At 37.8% G+C, this 18,451-nt stretch overlaps 1 protein-coding gene across 6 annotated transcripts in view; it reads right to left on the reverse strand.

The window, feature by feature from the left end:
• Positions 1–18,451, reverse strand: part of CCDC169 (coiled-coil domain containing 169) — a 42,460-nt gene that overhangs the window by 21,652 nt on the left and 2,357 nt on the right. For 2 of the 6 annotated variants that reach the window (XM_032611643.1, XM_032611645.1), the window contains exons 4-5: positions 18,325–18,411; positions 8,623–13,846 (exon numbers count right to left, since the gene is read on the reverse strand). In XM_032611643.1, the coding sequence (XP_032467534.1) occupies positions 9,344–10,312 (969 nt within the window). In that variant the 5' untranslated portion in view covers positions 10,313–13,846; positions 18,325–18,411 and the 3' untranslated portion in view covers positions 8,623–9,343. Of the gene's footprint in view, positions 1–2,762; positions 2,804–2,885; positions 2,997–8,622; positions 13,847–14,132; positions 14,277–16,979; positions 17,392–18,324; positions 18,412–18,451 lie in introns of those variants that run through there. The other 4 variants (XM_032611646.1, XM_032611644.1, XR_004346723.1 and 1 more) reach the window with 4 other exon arrangements.

Genomic DNA, 18,451 nt, shown 5'->3' on the forward strand with positions numbered 1-18,451 from the left:
GGGGACAAAGCCACTCATTAAAGGACAGCAGAGTGGAAAGTCAGGAGGAGTCTGGACTCCTGAAGGCATTATAGAGCCACTGCACCAACCCTGGACTGCATACCTTCCACCTTTCCTATTACATGAGGAAAAGCTCCAAAATACCTTACTTGTTTAAGCCTTTCTCCTATATGCAGCCAAACATAACCCTTAACTGAGACATCTTGCTAAAATTAAAGTTTAACAAATTATACCACTGTAAGGCACTTTAAAGTTTATCTAAGCATACTGCCTTCAGATGAGAAAAGCAATCTTCAGAAAGGTTGAAGGCTTGAAGCCCATCTGTATCCAAACAAGGACTAGAACCCCACTCTCACTTAAGTAAATACTTTTTCTAAAATATTAAAATCAAGTCCACTTTAGTGGTCCAGGTTGAAAATAATTTATTGGATGTTTCATATTTCTTTTTCTAATGATAACATTTAAAGAAATTAGACATGCACAGGTCAAAAACCAGTGCTCATAAGCAAAGCTGCACTTTGAAGTTACTCAAAATCAGTATTCAAACTAACTGACATCAGTTTCTTAAGTATGTGGGTTCAGGTTTCTCCTAAAGACTAAGCAATCTACAACAAGGATAGAGAGTCAGTAAATTTACAAATGGTGTTTGAAGTCATACTCTGTCCCACAAAACAACTAATTTAGGCCCTTTTCTCTGATTATCAACCTAACAGAAAACCAAAAATATTTGTATTACACAAAGGGTACATGTCTGAATCTCACAAATATTGTTTCTGATATAAAGAATAAGACTCTTTTGTCCTCCGAAAAGAGAGATTTCTTTCCTATACTGGATATAGGATTTTTGGATCCCTAATGCTTTTTGCTCAGTAGTTGGCTACTTCCATCACCAACTCCCTGGTTAGATTCCTAATCCCTGCTCTTCAGACAAACGCCCTCTGGATTCCACTGTGTAAGAAAACCCAGGTACTCAGGGCATCTGCCCAGAGAATAGAGAGGACCAGCTCCTTAAGAGCCTGAACTTTCATTCTCTCTCCTTTCTGCTTAGTATGTGGCCCCACTCTTGGTTCTTCTAACATTTCTTTTGTTCTTTACTGAAGAGAAATATAATTCTCTGCCTTCAGATCTAAACCTCTTAGAGAAAGACATTTTCTTCAAGAATAAGACAAATTCATCAAGGGAAATAAGTATTTTTATGAACATGAATAAATTACAGAGTCTGAGGCAGCAATGAGAAAACTGATTAAATGCTTTTTAGATATACTACAGAGTCTTCTCCCATGTCACACCAGCACTTGTTGCTACCCTCCAGGAGGCTAGATACCCCGTTTCTTGAGCTATGACTGGGGGTAGGCTGTCAACAAGCAGGAAGCCAGAATATATTATATTCTGTAGGTAGAACTTGATATTTTATATTCTGTAGGTAGTAATAAAATTCTACCTACAGTTAAGAAACACTAAGCTTAAAAGAGCCCTTGCAGCAATTTCTAACTACCACAAGATGGAGCTATGACTCCATGGCAGAGGAAAAAACTTCACCACTTTTCCAACAACAAAAAAACGTTATTTTCCTGACTTTCCAACACACAGACATAAGGGTATTTCTGGGTTGTAAATAACAGAGAGGTCTGCAAAAAAGTTAATTTCTCCCTCAATTCATTAACAAACATACAAGATTTTTCTATGTCTTTCACTAAAGGTTTGCAGTTATTCAAAGAGCGCTCTCCATAAATGCCCAGGGCTTCTGTGAATACAGCAGGCAGCTTAGTGCTCTACCTACAGCTACTGAGAAACACATTATTTCTGATCAGCAGTATCAAAGGGCTGCTGGTATAGCAGAGTTAAATGGCAGAGGTTTAAGAGGGAGAGACTCTGACTCCACATTTCCAGACTGTGTGAAACTGAGTAAATCATTCAATCTCTTTAAGCTTAGAATCACATGTATTAAAATAACAATATAAAATTGTATGTCATGGGGTTTGTTGCAAGACTGAAATAATGTATATAAGTTAATTTGCATATTACATATGTTAATTTAGGACAAGTTATTATAATTATTAGTGTAATATTAAGTCCTGCCAATTTGGCTGAGTATTGTATTTTCATTTTCATGCAAAGTACCCTTGGTTTATTTACGAGATTTCCATGTTTTTCTGAGTATTCTTGAAATAAAAATTCAGCAAGAGTTCAACATAAGTCATGCTTTGGGCCTCCTCTACATTAAAAAATAATATTAACAAATATTTGAATGAATGAAAAACAAACGAATACTCTTTGTAAAGTAGAAAACATAAATTCATTTATCGGAGATTTAAATTACCTCTCAAAAGAAGAAAGATGTCACTAGGGCAACCAAAAGAAAAAGTAGGTGAAGCAGCCCAGTGCGGTTACAGGGTAATTTATGGGTTCTAGGAACTAGAATGGAACTGTTCTAGATGGGTATGAGAGAGGTATTTCTGAGTTAAACAGGCTCTTTCAGGTTGTAAGGAATACACTCAGGTTTCCCCCCAGCCTGACCACTGAGATCCTTTCACTTCCATTTTGTTTGTACCTGCAACAGAATCCCTGCCCAGCTTTTTACAGGAGAGACCAAGCTGAAGGCCTTGTTTATAGGATTCTTTACATCACAGGAAAGCTCCACTGAATAAGATATTTTATTTGGACCTTGTCACAGTCTTTAAACTTTTGTTTGAAATCTGTCTGGGGAAAAGTACACATAATTTCCTTCAATTATTCCTTTTGTTTCAACATCTTTTACTCACCACTGGCATCCATTCATAGACACGAATAGGAGACAGTCTGTCTACAATAAAGCAAATATGAGCAACTGATGTTTTATCAATTTTAACTCCACTTATAAAACATATATATAGGCGCTTCTGTACCTGAAGGATTTCCACAGATTTTTTCCATTTTCTCTTTGAGAGAAACAATCTGCTTTTCTAGTTGGTCATTCAATTCAAGTTGTGTCTCATAACGGGTTTTCCATTCACCACCTGAGTGAAGAGGTGGGGACGGTCAAGCTCACCTCACCACCTCTCATTTATTCATTAAAACAACATTAATTAGCTCCATTACTATACTGGACTTTATTAGTAACACAGGTGTACTGGAGGGAACTCATGTCTAAGCGTGCGTTCTCCGTTACACAGGATCTGTGCAGACACCAGACTTACCTATTCCCACCCAGCCGGCCTCACTGTCACTATTGTGATCCCTGGTCTTCTTACTCGCCACTCCCTTTTCTCTTTAGTTCCTTGTGTATCTTTATAAGGAATTCTATTAGAGGAAATATCAGGAACATGTTTCTTTCCTTGGAACTTGAAATATCCATATATTACAGCCTAAGGAGCACTAGCTTCCCATACAATGTCATATTCATTTTTTTCCTTTGCAAAAGAATTCTGAAGTCCGTTCAACAACTACCAATTATGTGTTTGCTGTGTTAAAAGCACACAATACCTTACATATATAAACTAATTTAATCCTCATTTACAAAAACTTACCCATTTTACAGATGAGGAAAACAAGGTTCAGAGATGTCAAATAACAGTATTAAGATGACAAAGTAATAAATGGGGAACTGGGGTTTCAACCAGTTTGTTCTGACTTGAAAGTGTGTCCTCTTATCCGCTGTGCTATGGTAACACTCTTTACCTTCGGCTACCTATTCAGGTATCTTCTCTTATCTGTAAGCAGTTTTCTTTCACTAAATCCCTTTGGCTACTGAGGCCAAAACATTTGTCTTCTTGCTCTGGGAGGACGAGGAGGATGCAGCCTAGAATTAAAACCTCCTTTTCGGCTCCAAGGTCCAAAGCTAATTTTTTTTTTTTTTTTTTGAGTCTTGAAAGTCACACTTTGTAGAGAGAAAAAATGGTGTTTCTAAACTTTAAATGCTCTTTGCATATATGGGGCAACTTCTACTACATAACGGCTGATGGAGGAGTCTAAGCAGAAAGACGTACTAGCTCACACCACTGCCAACCTCCGCAACCTTAACACAACCCTGCCCTCACTCTCATTTCTAATCAGATGTGGTCTACCAAAGAGGGGCAGGAACGCCCTTCCAAACCGAAGTCCAAAGTCATTAATCCAAATGCTTAACAAGTGGATGGAGACCCACAAAACTGGAGATTGATAAAATTTTTGCTTTCTTTTCACATACCAGCATTGCCCCCCACCCACAAATTTGGTCAGCTTCCTGCTGTCAACTGTTTTCTTTTTCTGAAAAAGGACCACACTGAGTTTGACTTCCCCTGCCACACTTTGTTCTGTGATAAGCCAGAAGTACTGATTTCATACTGAGGTTTGTAATTTTTACAAAATTTTTGAAAAATAGTTTTTCATCTGTCTTTAAAATGCAATAATGTTTAAATTATGCTTTCAACTGGGAATAAGATTAGCAATTCAAAATAGCAAGTTTCTGGAATAATCCTGACACTAAGGAATGTTCAGAGCCATCTAAAACCAGCCCAGGTAAGAGATGTGGTGCTCTCATTAGATGGTCACAATAAATGTGACCCTAAAAAAGATGATCCTTGACCTTGAGCACCATAGCAGCCAACCTATCAAGGCCTAAGATGTACTTAATTATCAAAATACAGATTGTGAGGATAAAAATTTAGCAGAAACATTTGTGTCTCTTGGGAGAAAAAATACTCTGAGCAGTAACTCCATGAAACCACTGCTTTTGCAGTAATTCTAAAAACAAACAAAAAACAAGCACTGTACCTTTGAAGGGAAAAATTAAATTGCTCTGCAGTCTCAAAGAGGGATCTTGGCTAGAATCACTACAATGAAAAACAAAATCAAACCAAAAATTGAAAAATTCTAGAAATATGCTTCATGGTCAAAATTGACCTTAAAAGAGGAAGTTCATAAAGCGAGAGAATATTAGGTGGAGGCTTATCTTTCAGATATGGACATTTTTTTTCCCAAAGAGAGATAGCACGTTAACAAAAACAAAACAAACAAAGCCCAACCAAACAACGCCAAATAATAATTTTTAAATTGTTAAGAAGAACACAGTTGAACTGATTGAAACTTGACCCTACATGGACATTCATGTTTGTGTTGTTCACTATATTTATGATTACAGTGATGGAGTTATATTAACTTGAAAAGACTTTGTAAAATAAGAAAATGTTAACAAGGAAAGGAAAGGGCCTACTATGTGGCACTGTACGAGGCACTAGGGATTCAAAAATAAAATAGACACAATCCCTGCCGTCAATCAGCAGTAGGAGAAGTTGGGAGGGGCAGAAAGTACAGAAACATAGCCAGAACATTTAAGAAATTTTTGTTTAATTGGTTGTAATGGTACACAAAGAAAGATATCCAATCTGGAAGGTGGCAGAAGGGAATCAGAAATGGGGAGGTCAAGATTGAAGAGGGACAGAAAATGCTTCTTGGGGGGAATGACACCTGTTCTAAGTCAGAGAGGGTAAAAAAGAATATTCAAACAGCAAGAACTGCATGAACAAAAATGCCAACATGTACAAAAAGGGGGCATGGTGCAAAGACTATCTCTTTGAGTAAAGTTGCCCCCCAGCAAATTTTCAGAAGACTCCATGAGGAAAAACATCCCCAAAGTAGGACTAGTGGGTTTAAGCCATGTCTCCACCAGTTTATTTCTGTGATCCTGAGCAAGTTACATTTCCTGTGCCTCAATTTCTCAACTGTAAAATAAGGATAATTAAAGTTCCTACACTATAGGATATTGACAGGATTAATTAAAACATGTGAAGGCTTAAAGCAGTGCAGGGCACACAGAAATTGCTATAAAACTTAGTTGTTTTTGTTATTATCATTTTTATCATCATAAGAAATTTACTGCAAAATTTTTTCCCCAAAGGGTAGTACTACACTGCTATCAGTAATGTATAAAGTTCCTATTTCACTTATAAAAAAAATCTCTACTTCTTTTATAGGCAACAAATTTCTTTGACTTAAAAACAAGTTGGATATTTTCCCATATTCACGAGTTGTCTCTGTGTCCTACTCATATTTATCTACTGGGAACTTAGTGTTTTCTAACTGAATTGCAGAGGACATAGATGTGGTGAAAATATAGACCTTTTGTCCATCATTTTGGCTACCAATGTCTTTCCCAGATTACTGTTTGACTTCTCATATTGGTCTTTTTTCCTTTAAATCAAGGGAAGCTATTTTCACAAGGGAAGTCAAACCTAAACATGTTTTCCTCAGTGATTTATTGCTCTTTAAGAAAGGCCTTCTTTATCCATAAACAAATATACATTCATCTATATTTTCTTGGTTCATTTTAAAATATTTAAATCTTTAAATTTTAAATATTTAATAATTTTAAATATTAAATCCATCTGGAAGGTTTTATTTTATTTTAGAGTAATTTTTATTTATTTGGCTGCCCCGGGTCAGAGTTGCGGCATGCGAACTCTTAGCTGTGGCATGTGGGCTCTGGTTCCCTGACCAGGGATGGAACCCGGGCCCCCTGCATTAGGAGCACAGAGTCTTAGCCACTGGACCACCAGGGAAGTCCCCTCAGAAATTTTGAGAATTAAGTATAGAGTGAAGATCTAAAGGGATTATTTTTCTAAATACTATACCAATTTTCCAAATGGAATTTATTGAATAATTCACCACTTTAAAAGAAGCTCATGTTTCTTTCTTTTTTTTTGGCAGTGCCATGCAGCATGCGGAATCCTAGTTCCCTGACCAGGGATCAAACTCATGTCCCCTGCATTGGAAGCAAGCAGTCTCAACCACTGGATGGCTAGGGAAGTCCCTCTTTTAGCTCTTTTAAAGCTCTGTGTGGTGACACAGATTCCCATAAAACATTACTGGTAATTGGCTCTTTGGTTCCAGTTCTCTGCCCAGAAGCCCTTTCCCAAACTTGGGCAGGCAGGCTAAAGTTGTTCTTTCTTGATGGTGGGAAGGGGAAGACAGTAATTAGAAAGTGATAGCTTCATGATTTTTATGGAATGTTTGTGTCCCTCTAAAATTCATATGTTGAAGCCCTAACCCCATGTGACTTTAGTTGGAGGTGGGGTCTGTGAGAAAGTGATAAAAGTTAAATGAGATCATAAGGGTGGGGCCATAATCCAATAGGGCTGCTGCCCTTATAAAAAAAGGAAGAGGCACCATAGCTTGTTCTGCCTGCCATGTGAAAACACAATGAGAAGGTGGTCATCTGCAAGGCAGGAAGTGGGTCCGCACTAGAGACCAAATCGGCTGGCACCTTGATCTTGGACTTCCAGTATCTAGAACTATAAGAAAATAAATTTCTGTTGTTTAAGCCACACAGTCTTATGGTACTTTGTTATGACAGCCCGAGCAGACTAAAACAATGATCATTTGGTACTTTCCTATTTCAATGTCTGGCGCAGTTTTTGTAATAATCTATTTCCCACAAGTCTCATAAATGAAAATGGTTTTCTCCTTTTTTTCATAGATAACTGAAAACAATTTTTTAATTAACTTAGTAACCTGGCCCTGAATTTCACACTAGTACAACGTTTTAATAAATTAGAATCTCTTTCTGTTATGGGCTGAACTGTGTCTGCTTCCTCCCCCCAAATTCATATGTTGAAGTCCTACGCTCCCAGTACTCAGATGTGACTGTACTTAGAGATAGGACATTTAAAAAGCTCATTAAGGTTAAATGAGGTCATATGGTTAGCCCTAATCCAATATGACTGATTTCATTATAAGAAGAAGAGATTAGGACACAAACAGGTACAGAGGGAAGATCATGTAAAGACACAGAAACAAAGCCCTCAGAAGAAACCAACCCTGTGAACAACACACTCTTGGACTTATAGTCTCCAGAACTGTGAGAAAATAAGTTTCTGTGGTTCAACTCAGCCTGTCTGTGGTACATTGTTATGGAAGCTCTAGCAAACTAATCTACTACCTATTTTGTTTTATTGATTTGTTTTCAGGTTTAATGACTTTAGCTTTATTATATATTGTAGGAGTCCCGTCAACCCCCCAAAATTTCTTATCAGTTATCCCTGTCTATTATTCATCTCATTAACTTTAGAGTCAGTTATTGAAGAAAAAATAGCTCTATGTTTTAATAAGAATTACATAACAATAAATTAATTTGAAAAGAATGAGCACATTTATAACATCCAATTCTCCTATATAGGAAAAGTCTATGTCCCCCTTATAAAACCTTAATAATAAATTTCCCAATTTCATTTCACTTTAGGGTTTCTCTACAGTATGAAATCCCTTACGTTGAACAAGGTGAGAATTCCGTTTTTTTAAAACATCTTTATTGGAGTATAATTGCTTTACAGTGGTGTGTTAGTTTCTGTCTTATAACAAAGTGAATCACTTATACATACACATATATCCCCATATCTCTTCCTCCTTGTGTCTCCCTCCCTCCCACCCTCCCTATCCCACCCCTCTAGGTGGTCACAAAGCACTGAGCTGATCTCCCTGTGCTATGTGGCTGCTTCCCACTAGCTATTTTACATTTGGTAGTGTATATATGTCCATCCAACTCTCTCATTTTGTCCCAGCTTACCCTTCCCCCTCCCCGTGTCCTCAAGTACATTCTCTTGTAGGTCTGCGTCTTTATTCCCATCTTGCTCCTAGGTTATTCATGATCATTTTTATTTTTTTAGATTCCATATGTATGTTAGCATATGGTATTTGTTCTTCTTCTGATTTACTTCACTCTGTATGACAGACTCTAGGTCCATCCACCTCACTACAAATAATTCAATTTCATTTCTTTTTATGACTGAGAAATATTCCATTGCATATATGTGCCACATCTTCTTTATCCATTCATCTGTTGATGGACACTTAGGTTGCTTCCACATCCTGGCTATTGTAAATAGAGCTGCAATGAACATTTTGGTACATGACTCTTTTTGAATTATGGTTTTCTCAGGGTATATGCCCAGGAGTGGGATTGCTGGGTTGTATGGTAGTTCTATTTTTAGTATTTTAAGGAACCTCCATACTGTTCTCCATAGTGGCTGTATCAATTTACATTCCCACCAACAGTGCAAGAGGGTTCCCTTTTCTCCACACACTCTCCAGCATTTATTGCTTGTAGATTTTTTGATGATGGACATTCTGACCGGTGTGAGATGATATTTCATTGTAGTTTTGATTTGCATTCCTCTAATGATTAATGATGTTGAGCATTCTTTCATGTGTTTGTTGGCAATCTGTATATCTTCTTTGGAGAAATGTCTATTTAGGTCTTCTGCCCAGTTTTGGATGGGGGTGTTTGTTTTTTTGATATTGAGCTGCATGAGCTGCTTGTAAATTTTGGACATTAATCATTTGTCAGTCGCTTCATTTGCAAATATTTTCTCCCATTCTGAGGGTTGTCTTTTCATCTTATGGTTTCCTTTGCTGTGCAAAAGCTTTGAAGTTTCATTAGGTCCCATTTGTTTATTTTTATTTCTATTTCTCTAGGAGATGGGTCAAAAAGGATCTTGCTGTGATTTATGTCATAGAGTGTTCTGCCTATGTTTTCCTCTAAGAGTTTGATAGTGTCTGGCCTTACATTTAGGTCTTTAATCCATTTTGAGTTTATTTTTGTGTATGGTGTTAGGGAGTGTTCTAATTTCATTCTTTTACGTGTAGCTGTCCAGTTTTCCCAGCACCACTTATTGAAGAGGCTGTCTTTTCTCCACTGAATATTCTTACCTCCTTTATCAAAGATAAGGTGACCATATGTGCAAGGGTTTATCTCTGGGCTTTCTATCCTGTTCCATTGATCTATATTTCTATTTTTGTGCCAGTACCATACTGTCTTGATAACTGTACCTTTGTAGTATAGTCTGAAGTCATGGAGCCTGATTCCTCCAGCTCTGTTATTCTTTCTCAAGATTGCTTTGGCTATTCGGGGTCTTTTGTGTTTCCATATATATTGTGAAATTTTTTGTTCTAGTTCTGTGAAAAATGCCAGTGGTAGCTTGATAGGGATTGCACTGAGTCTGTAGATTGCTTTGGGTAGTATAGTCATTTTCACAGTGTTGATTCTCCCAATCCAAGAACATGGTATATCTCTCCATCTATTTGTATCATCTTTAATTTCTTTCATCAGTGTCTTATAATTTCCTGCATACAGGTCTTTTGTCTCCTTAGGTAGGTTTATTCCTACGTATTTTATTCTTTTTGATGCAATGGTAAATGGGAGTGTTTCCTTAATTTCACTTTCAGGTTTTTCATCATCAGTGTATAAGAATGCAAAAGATTTCTGTTCATTAATTTTGTATCCTGCTACTTTACCAAATTCATTGATTAGCTCTAGTAGTTTTCTGGTAGCATCTTTAGGATTTTCTATGTATAGTATCATGTCATCTGCAAACAGTGACAGTTTACTTCTCCTTTTCCGATTTAGATTCCTTTTACTTCTTTTTCTTCTCTGATTGCTACGGCTAAAATTTCCAAAACTATGTTGAATAAGAGTGGTGAGAGTGGGCAACCTTGTCTTGTTTCTGATCTTTGTGGAAATGGTTGCAGTTTTTCACCATTGAGGACAATGTTGGCTGTGGGTTTGTCATATATGGCCTTTATTATGTTGAGGTAAGTTCCCTCTATGCCTACTTTCTGGAGGGTTTTTATCATAAATGGGTGTTGAATTTTGTCGAAAGCTTTCTCTGCATCTATTGAGATGATCATATGGTTTTTCTCCTTCAATTTGTTAATATGGTGTATCACATTGATTGATTTGCGTATACTGAAGAATCTTTGCATTCCTGGGATAAACCTCCCTTCATCATGGTGTATGATCCTTTTAATGTGCTGTTGGATTCTGTTTGCTAGTATTTTGTTGAGGATTTTTGCATCTATGTTCATCAGTGATATTGGCCTGTAGTTTTATTTCTTTGTGACATCTTTGTCTGGTTTTGGTATCAGGGTGATGGTGGCCTTGTAGAATGAGTTTGGGAGTGTTCCTCCCTCTGCTATATTTTGGAAGAGTTTGAGAAGGACAGCTGTTAGCTCTTCTCTAAATGTTTGATAGAATTTGCCTGTGAAGCACCATCTGGTCCTGGACTTTTGTTTGTTGAAAGATTTTTAATCACAGTTTCAATTTCAGGGTTTGTGATGGGTCTGTTCATATTTTCTACTTCTTCCTGGTTCAGTCTCATAAGGTGGTGCTTTTCTAAGAATTTGTCCATTTCTTCCAGGTTGTCCACTTTAATGGCATATAGTCGCTTGTAGTAATCTCTCATGATCCTTTGTATTTCTGCAGTGTCAGTTGTTACTTCTCCTTTTTCATTTCTAATTCTACTGATTTGAGTCTTCTCCCTTTTTTTCTTGATGAGTCTGGCTAATGGTTTATCAATTTTGTTTATCTTCTCAAAGAACCAGCTTGTAGTTTTATTGATCTTTGCTGTCGTTTCCTTCATTTCTTTTTCATTTATTTCTAAACTGATCTTTATGATTTCTTTCCTTCTGCTAACTTTGGAAGGTTTTTGTTCTTCTTTCTCTAATTGCTTTAGGTGTAAGGTTAGGTTGTTTATTTGAGATGTTTCTTCTTTCTTAAGGTAGGATTGTACTGCTATAAACTTCCCTCTTAGAACTGCTTTTGCTGCATCCCATAGGTTTTGGGTCATCGTGTTTTCATTGTCATTTGTTTCTAGGTATTTTTTGATTTTCTCTTTGATTTCTTCAGTGATCTCTTGGTTATTACATAGTGTATTGTTTAGCCTCCATGTGTTTGTATTTTTTACAGTTTTTTTTCCTGTAATTGATATCTAGTCTCATAGCGTTGTGGTCGGAAAAGATACTTGATACAATTTCAATTTTCTTAAATTTACCAAGGCTTGATTTGTGCCCCAAGATATGATCTATCCTGGAGAATGTTCCAGAGCATTTGAGAAGAAAGTGCATTCTGTTGTTTTTGGATGGAATGTCCTATATCAATTAAGTCCATCTTGTTTAATGTATCACTTAAAGCTTGTGTTTCCTTATTTATTTTCATTTTGGATGATCTGTCCATTGGTGAAAATGGGGTGCTAAAGTCACCTACTATGATTGTGTTACTGCCGATTTCCCCTTTTATGGCTGTTAGTATTTGCCTTATGTACTGAGGTGCTCCTATGTTGGGTGCATGAATATTTACAATTGTTATATCTTCTTGGATTGATGCCTTGATCATAATGTAGTGTCCTTCTTTGTCTCTTCTAATAGTCCTTGTTTTAAAGTCTATTTTGTTTGATATGAGAATTGCTACTCCAGCTTTCTTTTGATTTCCATTTGCATGGAATGTCTTTTTCCATCCCCTGACTTTCAGTCTGTATGTGTCCATAGGTCTAAAGTGGGTCTCTTGTAGACAGCATATATACGGGTCTTATTTTTGTATCCATTCAGCCAGTCTTGTCTTTTGGTTGGAGCATTTAATCCATTTACATTTACGGTCATTATCGATATGTATGTTCCTATTACCATTTTCTTAACTGTTTTGGGTTTGTTATTGTTGGTCTTCTCCTTCTCTTGTGTTTCCTGCCTAGAGGAGTTCCTTTAGCATTTGTTGTAAAATTGGTTTGGTGGTGCTGAGTTCTCTTAGCTTTTGCTTTTCTGTAAAGGTTTTAATTTCTCTGTCAAATCTGAATGAGATCCTTGCTGGGTAGAGTAATCTTGGTTGTAGGTTTTTCTCCTTCATCACTTTAAATATGTCCTGCCACTCCCTTCTGGCTTGCAGAGTTTTGCTGAAAGATCAGCTGTTAACCTTATGGGGATTCCCTTGTGTGTTATTTGTCGTTTTTCCCTTGTTGCTTTTAATGTTTTTTCTTTGTATTTAATTTTTGATAGTTTGATTAATGTGTCTTGGTGTGTTTCTCCTTGGATTTATCCCGTATGGGACTCTCTGTGCTTCCTGGACTTGATTAACTATTTCCTTTCCCATATTAGGGAAGTTTTCAACTATAATCTCTTCAAATATTTTCTCAGTCTCTTTTTCTCTTCTTCTTCTGGAACCCCTATAATTCGAACGTTGGCACGTTTAATGTTGTCCCAGAGGACTGAGATTGTCCTCAATTCTTTTTATTATTTTTTCTTTATTCTGCTCTGCAGTAGTTATTTCCACTATTTTATCTTCCAGGTCACTTATCCGTTCTTCTGCCTTATTCTGCTATTGATCCCTTCTAGAGAATTTTTAATTTCATTTATTTTGTTGTTCATCACTGTGTTTGCCCTTTAGTTCTTCTAGGTACTTGTTAAATGTTTCTTGTATTTTCTCCATTCTATTTCCAAGATTTTGGATCATCTTTACTATCATTATTGTGAATTCTTTTTCAGGTAGACTGCCTATTTCCTCTTCTTTTATTAGGTCTGGTGGGTTTTTACCTTGCTCCTTCATCTGCTGTGTGTTTTTCTGTCTTCTCATTTTGCTTAACTTACTGTGTTTGGGGTCTCCTTTTCACAGGCTGCAGGCTCGTAGTTCCCATTGTTTTTGGTGTCTGCCCCACCTGGCTAAGGTTGGTTCAGTGGGTTGTGTAGGCTTCCTGGTGGAGGGGACTAGTGTGTGTGTTCTGGTGGATAAGGCTGGATCTTGTCTTTCTGGTGGGCAGGTCCACGTCTGGTGGTGTGTTTTGGGGTGTCTGTGGCCTTATTATGATTTTAGGCAGCCTCTCTGCTAATGGGTAGGGTTGGGTTCCTTTCTTGCTGGTTGTTTGGCATAGGGTGTCCAGCACTGTAGCTTGCTGGTCGTTGAGTAGAGCTGAGTCTTGGCATTGAGATGGAGATCTCTGGGAGATTTTCGCCGGTTGACATTACGTGGAGCTGGGAGGTCTCTTGTGGACCAATGTCCTGAACTTGGCTCTCCCACCTCAGAGGCATACCCCTGACGCCTGGCTGGAGCACCAAGAGCCTGTTATCCACATAGCTCAGAATAAAAGGGATGAAAAAAGAAAGAAAGAAAGAAAGAAGAAGATAAAATTAAATTAAATTTAAAAGTTTTTAAAATAAAAAATAATTATTAAAAATATATAAAATTAAAAAAAGAGCAGCCAAACCAAAAAACAAATCCACCAATGATAACAAGTGCTAAAAACTATACTAAAAAAACAAAAACAAACCAAAAAAACGGATAGACCAAACGCTAGGACAAATGGTAAAAGCAAAGCTATACAGACATAATCACACACAGAAGTATACACATACACACTCACCAAAAGAGAAAAAGGGGAAAAAATATATATATATTGTTGCTCCCAAAGTCCACGTCCTCAATTTGGGATGATTCATTGTCTATTCAGGTATCCCACAGATGCAGAGTACATCAAGTTGATTGCGGACAAGGATGAGAATTCTTGCTGAATGGTTATTATTCCATTATAGTCATAGTCTTCTGCTATCTCTTCATATAAGTCCTGAATATTTCTTATCAAGGGTATTGTCAGACATTTTATGATTCAGGCTGGAATTGTTGTACAATCATTTAAAAAATCCTATTTTATAACTGGTTATTGCTAGTGTTTTGGGGTTTTTTTAATAAAAATTTCTTCCACTTCTGTATCCAACCATTTTCTAATTTTTTAGTATATTATATATATAATATATATATATAAACTAATATATAATATATTATTTATATCTATATATATAAACTAATATAGTAGTTTTTTAGTTGATCCTCTGGAAAGTTCTGGATATCAAATTATAAAAGTTAAAAATTATAATAAATTTATCTCTTCCTAATAGCTATAATGCTTACTTCTGTTTCATATTTTATTGATTGACTGGAACCTTCAAAACAATATTAATTTTTAATGGTGGCTGGAGGCATCTTTGCTTTTTTCCAGGAATGGTAATGCCTCTAATGTTTCATAATTAAGTGTTATGCCAGTTCAAGATAAATAGAAATATATTTTTTTAATAAGACAAATTGAATTTTATCAAAACATTCTTTTTAGCATTTACTGAGACGAGTTTTAAAAAACTATTTGATCTACTAATACATTACTTAATAGCCAAAGAGTTTTAAAGTAGAAACCAGCCTATAAATGAAGACTCAAAGGGAGCTTAAAGGAAAGGTCTGGGATGGAGATGTAAATCTGTATGTTATCAGTATACAGATGGCATTTCATACCATATGACCAGAGGGGATCTCCTAAGTAGTGGGTGCATGTATCAAAGACAAGTCAGAGGACTGAGCCCTGAGGCACTCCAAGTTTTTAGAACTCATGAAGATGAAGAGAAGTGAGCAGTGGTCAGTAGATATGAAGAAAACCAAGACAGCGTGAGCAACGGGTTTCAATGATGAAGGTGATCAGTTCTGGCAGTGCTGCTAATGTCAAGATGAGTACTGAGAGATGACGCTGGATTTTGCAAATTGAAAGTCACTGGTGACCTTGATAAGAGCAGTTTCAGTTGATCAGAGGCAAAACTTCTGATTGGAGTGAGTCCAAGAGAGAATAAGACAATCATGCTTGTGCTGGGCAAATCCAGCCCATTTCTATGCCTAGATGAGCAATGTCCCAGAGCCTCAGTAAATCAAGGCTCTCTTCTCCAGATGAAAAAACGTTAGAAGCAAACTTAAGAAACTTAAGTGGAAAGAAATAGAGGCTGAGTTTGGGATCTGATGGCAAAATGCCTGGATCCCAATTCCAGATCTATCCTTCCCCACCTCTATAGCCTTGAGAAAGACATTCAGAATCCCTGAATCTCAGTTTTTCATCTATAAAATGAGGTGATACTGTTTTCAAGGGGTAGCAGTGAGGTTTCAATTTTTTGAAATGCACTTAAACCTCTACACCAATACTGACTCTTCTCACTTTTTTAGGTCTCCTGGACATTTTCTTTCCTGTTCTTTGTCTTGTGGCCAAGCTTTAAGATGGTGAAATTCAGATTTACTTAAAACATAAACCACTCTTTTTGAATATAGCTTCCTATGAATCCTAAAGGGCTTCAAAAAGCCCCTATGCGAATGTGAAGCCCTTTGAAGTTTGTTCTGCTTGCTGCTTTGCCTAAAAATTAATCCTGTTACAAAACAGGTAGATTAAATATGAATAAACAGGTAAGAGTGAAAATTAAAAAAATGATTCTATTGAAATATTTTGCTGTACACAGAGCAGTGAAAGGTGAAAGGGGATAATGGTAGAAGGGGAAACATGGGGCCAAAGAAGGGTTGCTATCTGTTTTTTAGATAAAATAAACTCGGCATGTTTGTGTGCTGTTGGAGATGATTCAGTGGAGCAGGGAAAACAGTGCAGCAAAGAGAGAGGACAATCTATTGCTGGAGTGATATCCTGGAGGAGGTGAGAGTAATGGCATCTGTTGTACAAGTGGAGGGATTGACATTAAATAAGAGTAACAGAATATGCAGAGGAACAAGAGGGAAGTAAGAGGATGTGCAAAGATGCATGTATGTAGGTGGGTAGCTTTCTTGGTAGAAACATGTGGAAATCCTCTTCTGATTGCTTCTTGGTTCTCCTTGAAAGAGGAAGGTAAGCTCATTCGCTGAGAGTGAGAATGGAGAGAGGGGTGGCGAGATTTGAGTAGAGAGTGGAAAGTGTGAAAGAATTACCTAAACAGATGTATCCATGGTTATCACCTGTGCATTTATTTCTTTTATAATGTTAAACAATAATAAATTTATTTTAAAAACTCCTTTAATATTACCCCATTGCCTTCAGGATAAATACAAATTCATCAGAATCATATTAAAGACTATTCTTCGTCTTCTTCATAAACTTTTATCTCATCTCCTGTCACATTCTCGTTACAATCTATGTTCCACCCTTATCAGTAACTTAAGAGTTCTCCTCAAGAGGCATTATGTTCAATACTCCCTGTGGCAGACTATTTGCCAAAGATGACTGCAAGAATTCATCCCATTCCACATGTTCTTCTGCAATGTGACCTTGACAAGTAGATTTTCTCCATTCCCTGAAATCTGTGACTGTTTGTTTGTTTGTTTTTTGCGGTATGCGGGCCTCTCACTGTTGTGGCCTCTCCCGTTGTGGAGCACAGGCTCCGGACACACAGGCCCAGTGGCCACGGCTCACGGGCCCAGCTGCTCCACGGCACGTGGGATCTTCCTGGACTGGGGCACAAACCCATGTCCCCTGCATCGGCAGGCGGACACTCAACCACTGTGCCACCAGGGAAGCCCATCTGTGACTGTTTTGACCAATAGAATATAATGGGAATGACACTGTCATTTCTGGGAGTAGCCCTTAACTGGACTGGCAGTTTCTGTCACGGTGCCTTTTGGAATGCTTGCTCTTGGGATACAGCCTCTTGGAACCCAGGCACCATGCTGTGAGAAGCAAAAGCTACAAAGCCATGTGTAGGTATTTCTGATGGGTGGTCCCAGCTGGGCTCCCAGCCAATACCCGGGATGAGTTACCAGCCATGTGGGTGGGTCATCTTGAAATGTCCAGCCCAGTTGAACCTTCAGATGACTGAGTGCCAGACTACATCTGACTGCAATCACATGAGAGACCCCAGTTAAGAACTTCCCAGATGAACCCAGTCAATCCACAGACTTGTGAGAGACAAATGTTTTTTAGAACCCTAAACGATAGGCTGGTTGGCTGTGCAGCAGTAGATAACCACAACTACTGAGTGCCGATGTGGGGAGACAGCAGTTGTCATGGTAGTAGTGGTGGTGGGAGACAGGTGATTTAGGCTAAAATCATGGCTCTGCCACCCCCTGGCTCTGTGATCTTAGCAAGTTACTTAAATTCCTGAACTTCATTTTTCCATAAATGGGAATAATAATAACCACCTCACCTGACACAGTTCCTGGAGTTAGTTGATTCTGAAGAAGGGATAAAGGTTTCCGCCCTTCACCTTAGGTTTTAGCTTGGCCCACTGAGGAAAAACTTTCTCGCCTGCCATTTTACCTTATCTCTTTATATCCATATTCCAGCTCCTCCCCATGAGAAGAGCTGTTGATAATACGACTTGCTGGGCTTACATTTTACTTGTGGGCATAGTTACTGCATTGTGTGTGTATCTGAGCATGACGTGTTTCGTCTGTAGTTAGATGGATGAGGAAATTCCACCCAGCCTTGCCAGTGCAACTACTTGGTAAGTGTACTCACAGTCTGCCTCCACAGAGCCAGTTTATTAAGGATACAGACATGGAGACGTAGGAAGCTACTTCAGCCTTGGGACAAAGCAGTGTTCTCTAAGCAAGCTTTCATAGCATTGGGTATTATGAAAAGTAGCATTATATTTGTCATATGGCTACTAGTCCATTTTGTTCATGGCTTCCCCAATAGAAGAAAAGTATGAATGGGTTTAAGAAGCAAAGCCCACCCCCATAACCCTAATAAACGCCTACTGTTCTTTAGTAGTCAGTTCAACACTGCCTCCTCTGCCCTCATGCAAGGTGTGTTGGGGTCCCCTTACCTGAGTTGCCATTTCTCCTCATGCAGAACTTATATTACTTCTGCTCATATTTTAGTTTGACACTTCCTCCCAATAGTCAGTGAAACTCTTTAGAAAAGGGAAAAGAAAGGTCTTTCATTCAAAGTGT

This window comes from Phocoena sinus, chromosome 18 (assembly GCF_008692025.1).
Source record: "Phocoena sinus isolate mPhoSin1 chromosome 18, mPhoSin1.pri, whole genome shotgun sequence".
In the NCBI taxonomy this organism is placed as follows: Eukaryota; Metazoa; Chordata; class Mammalia; order Artiodactyla; family Phocoenidae; genus Phocoena; species Phocoena sinus.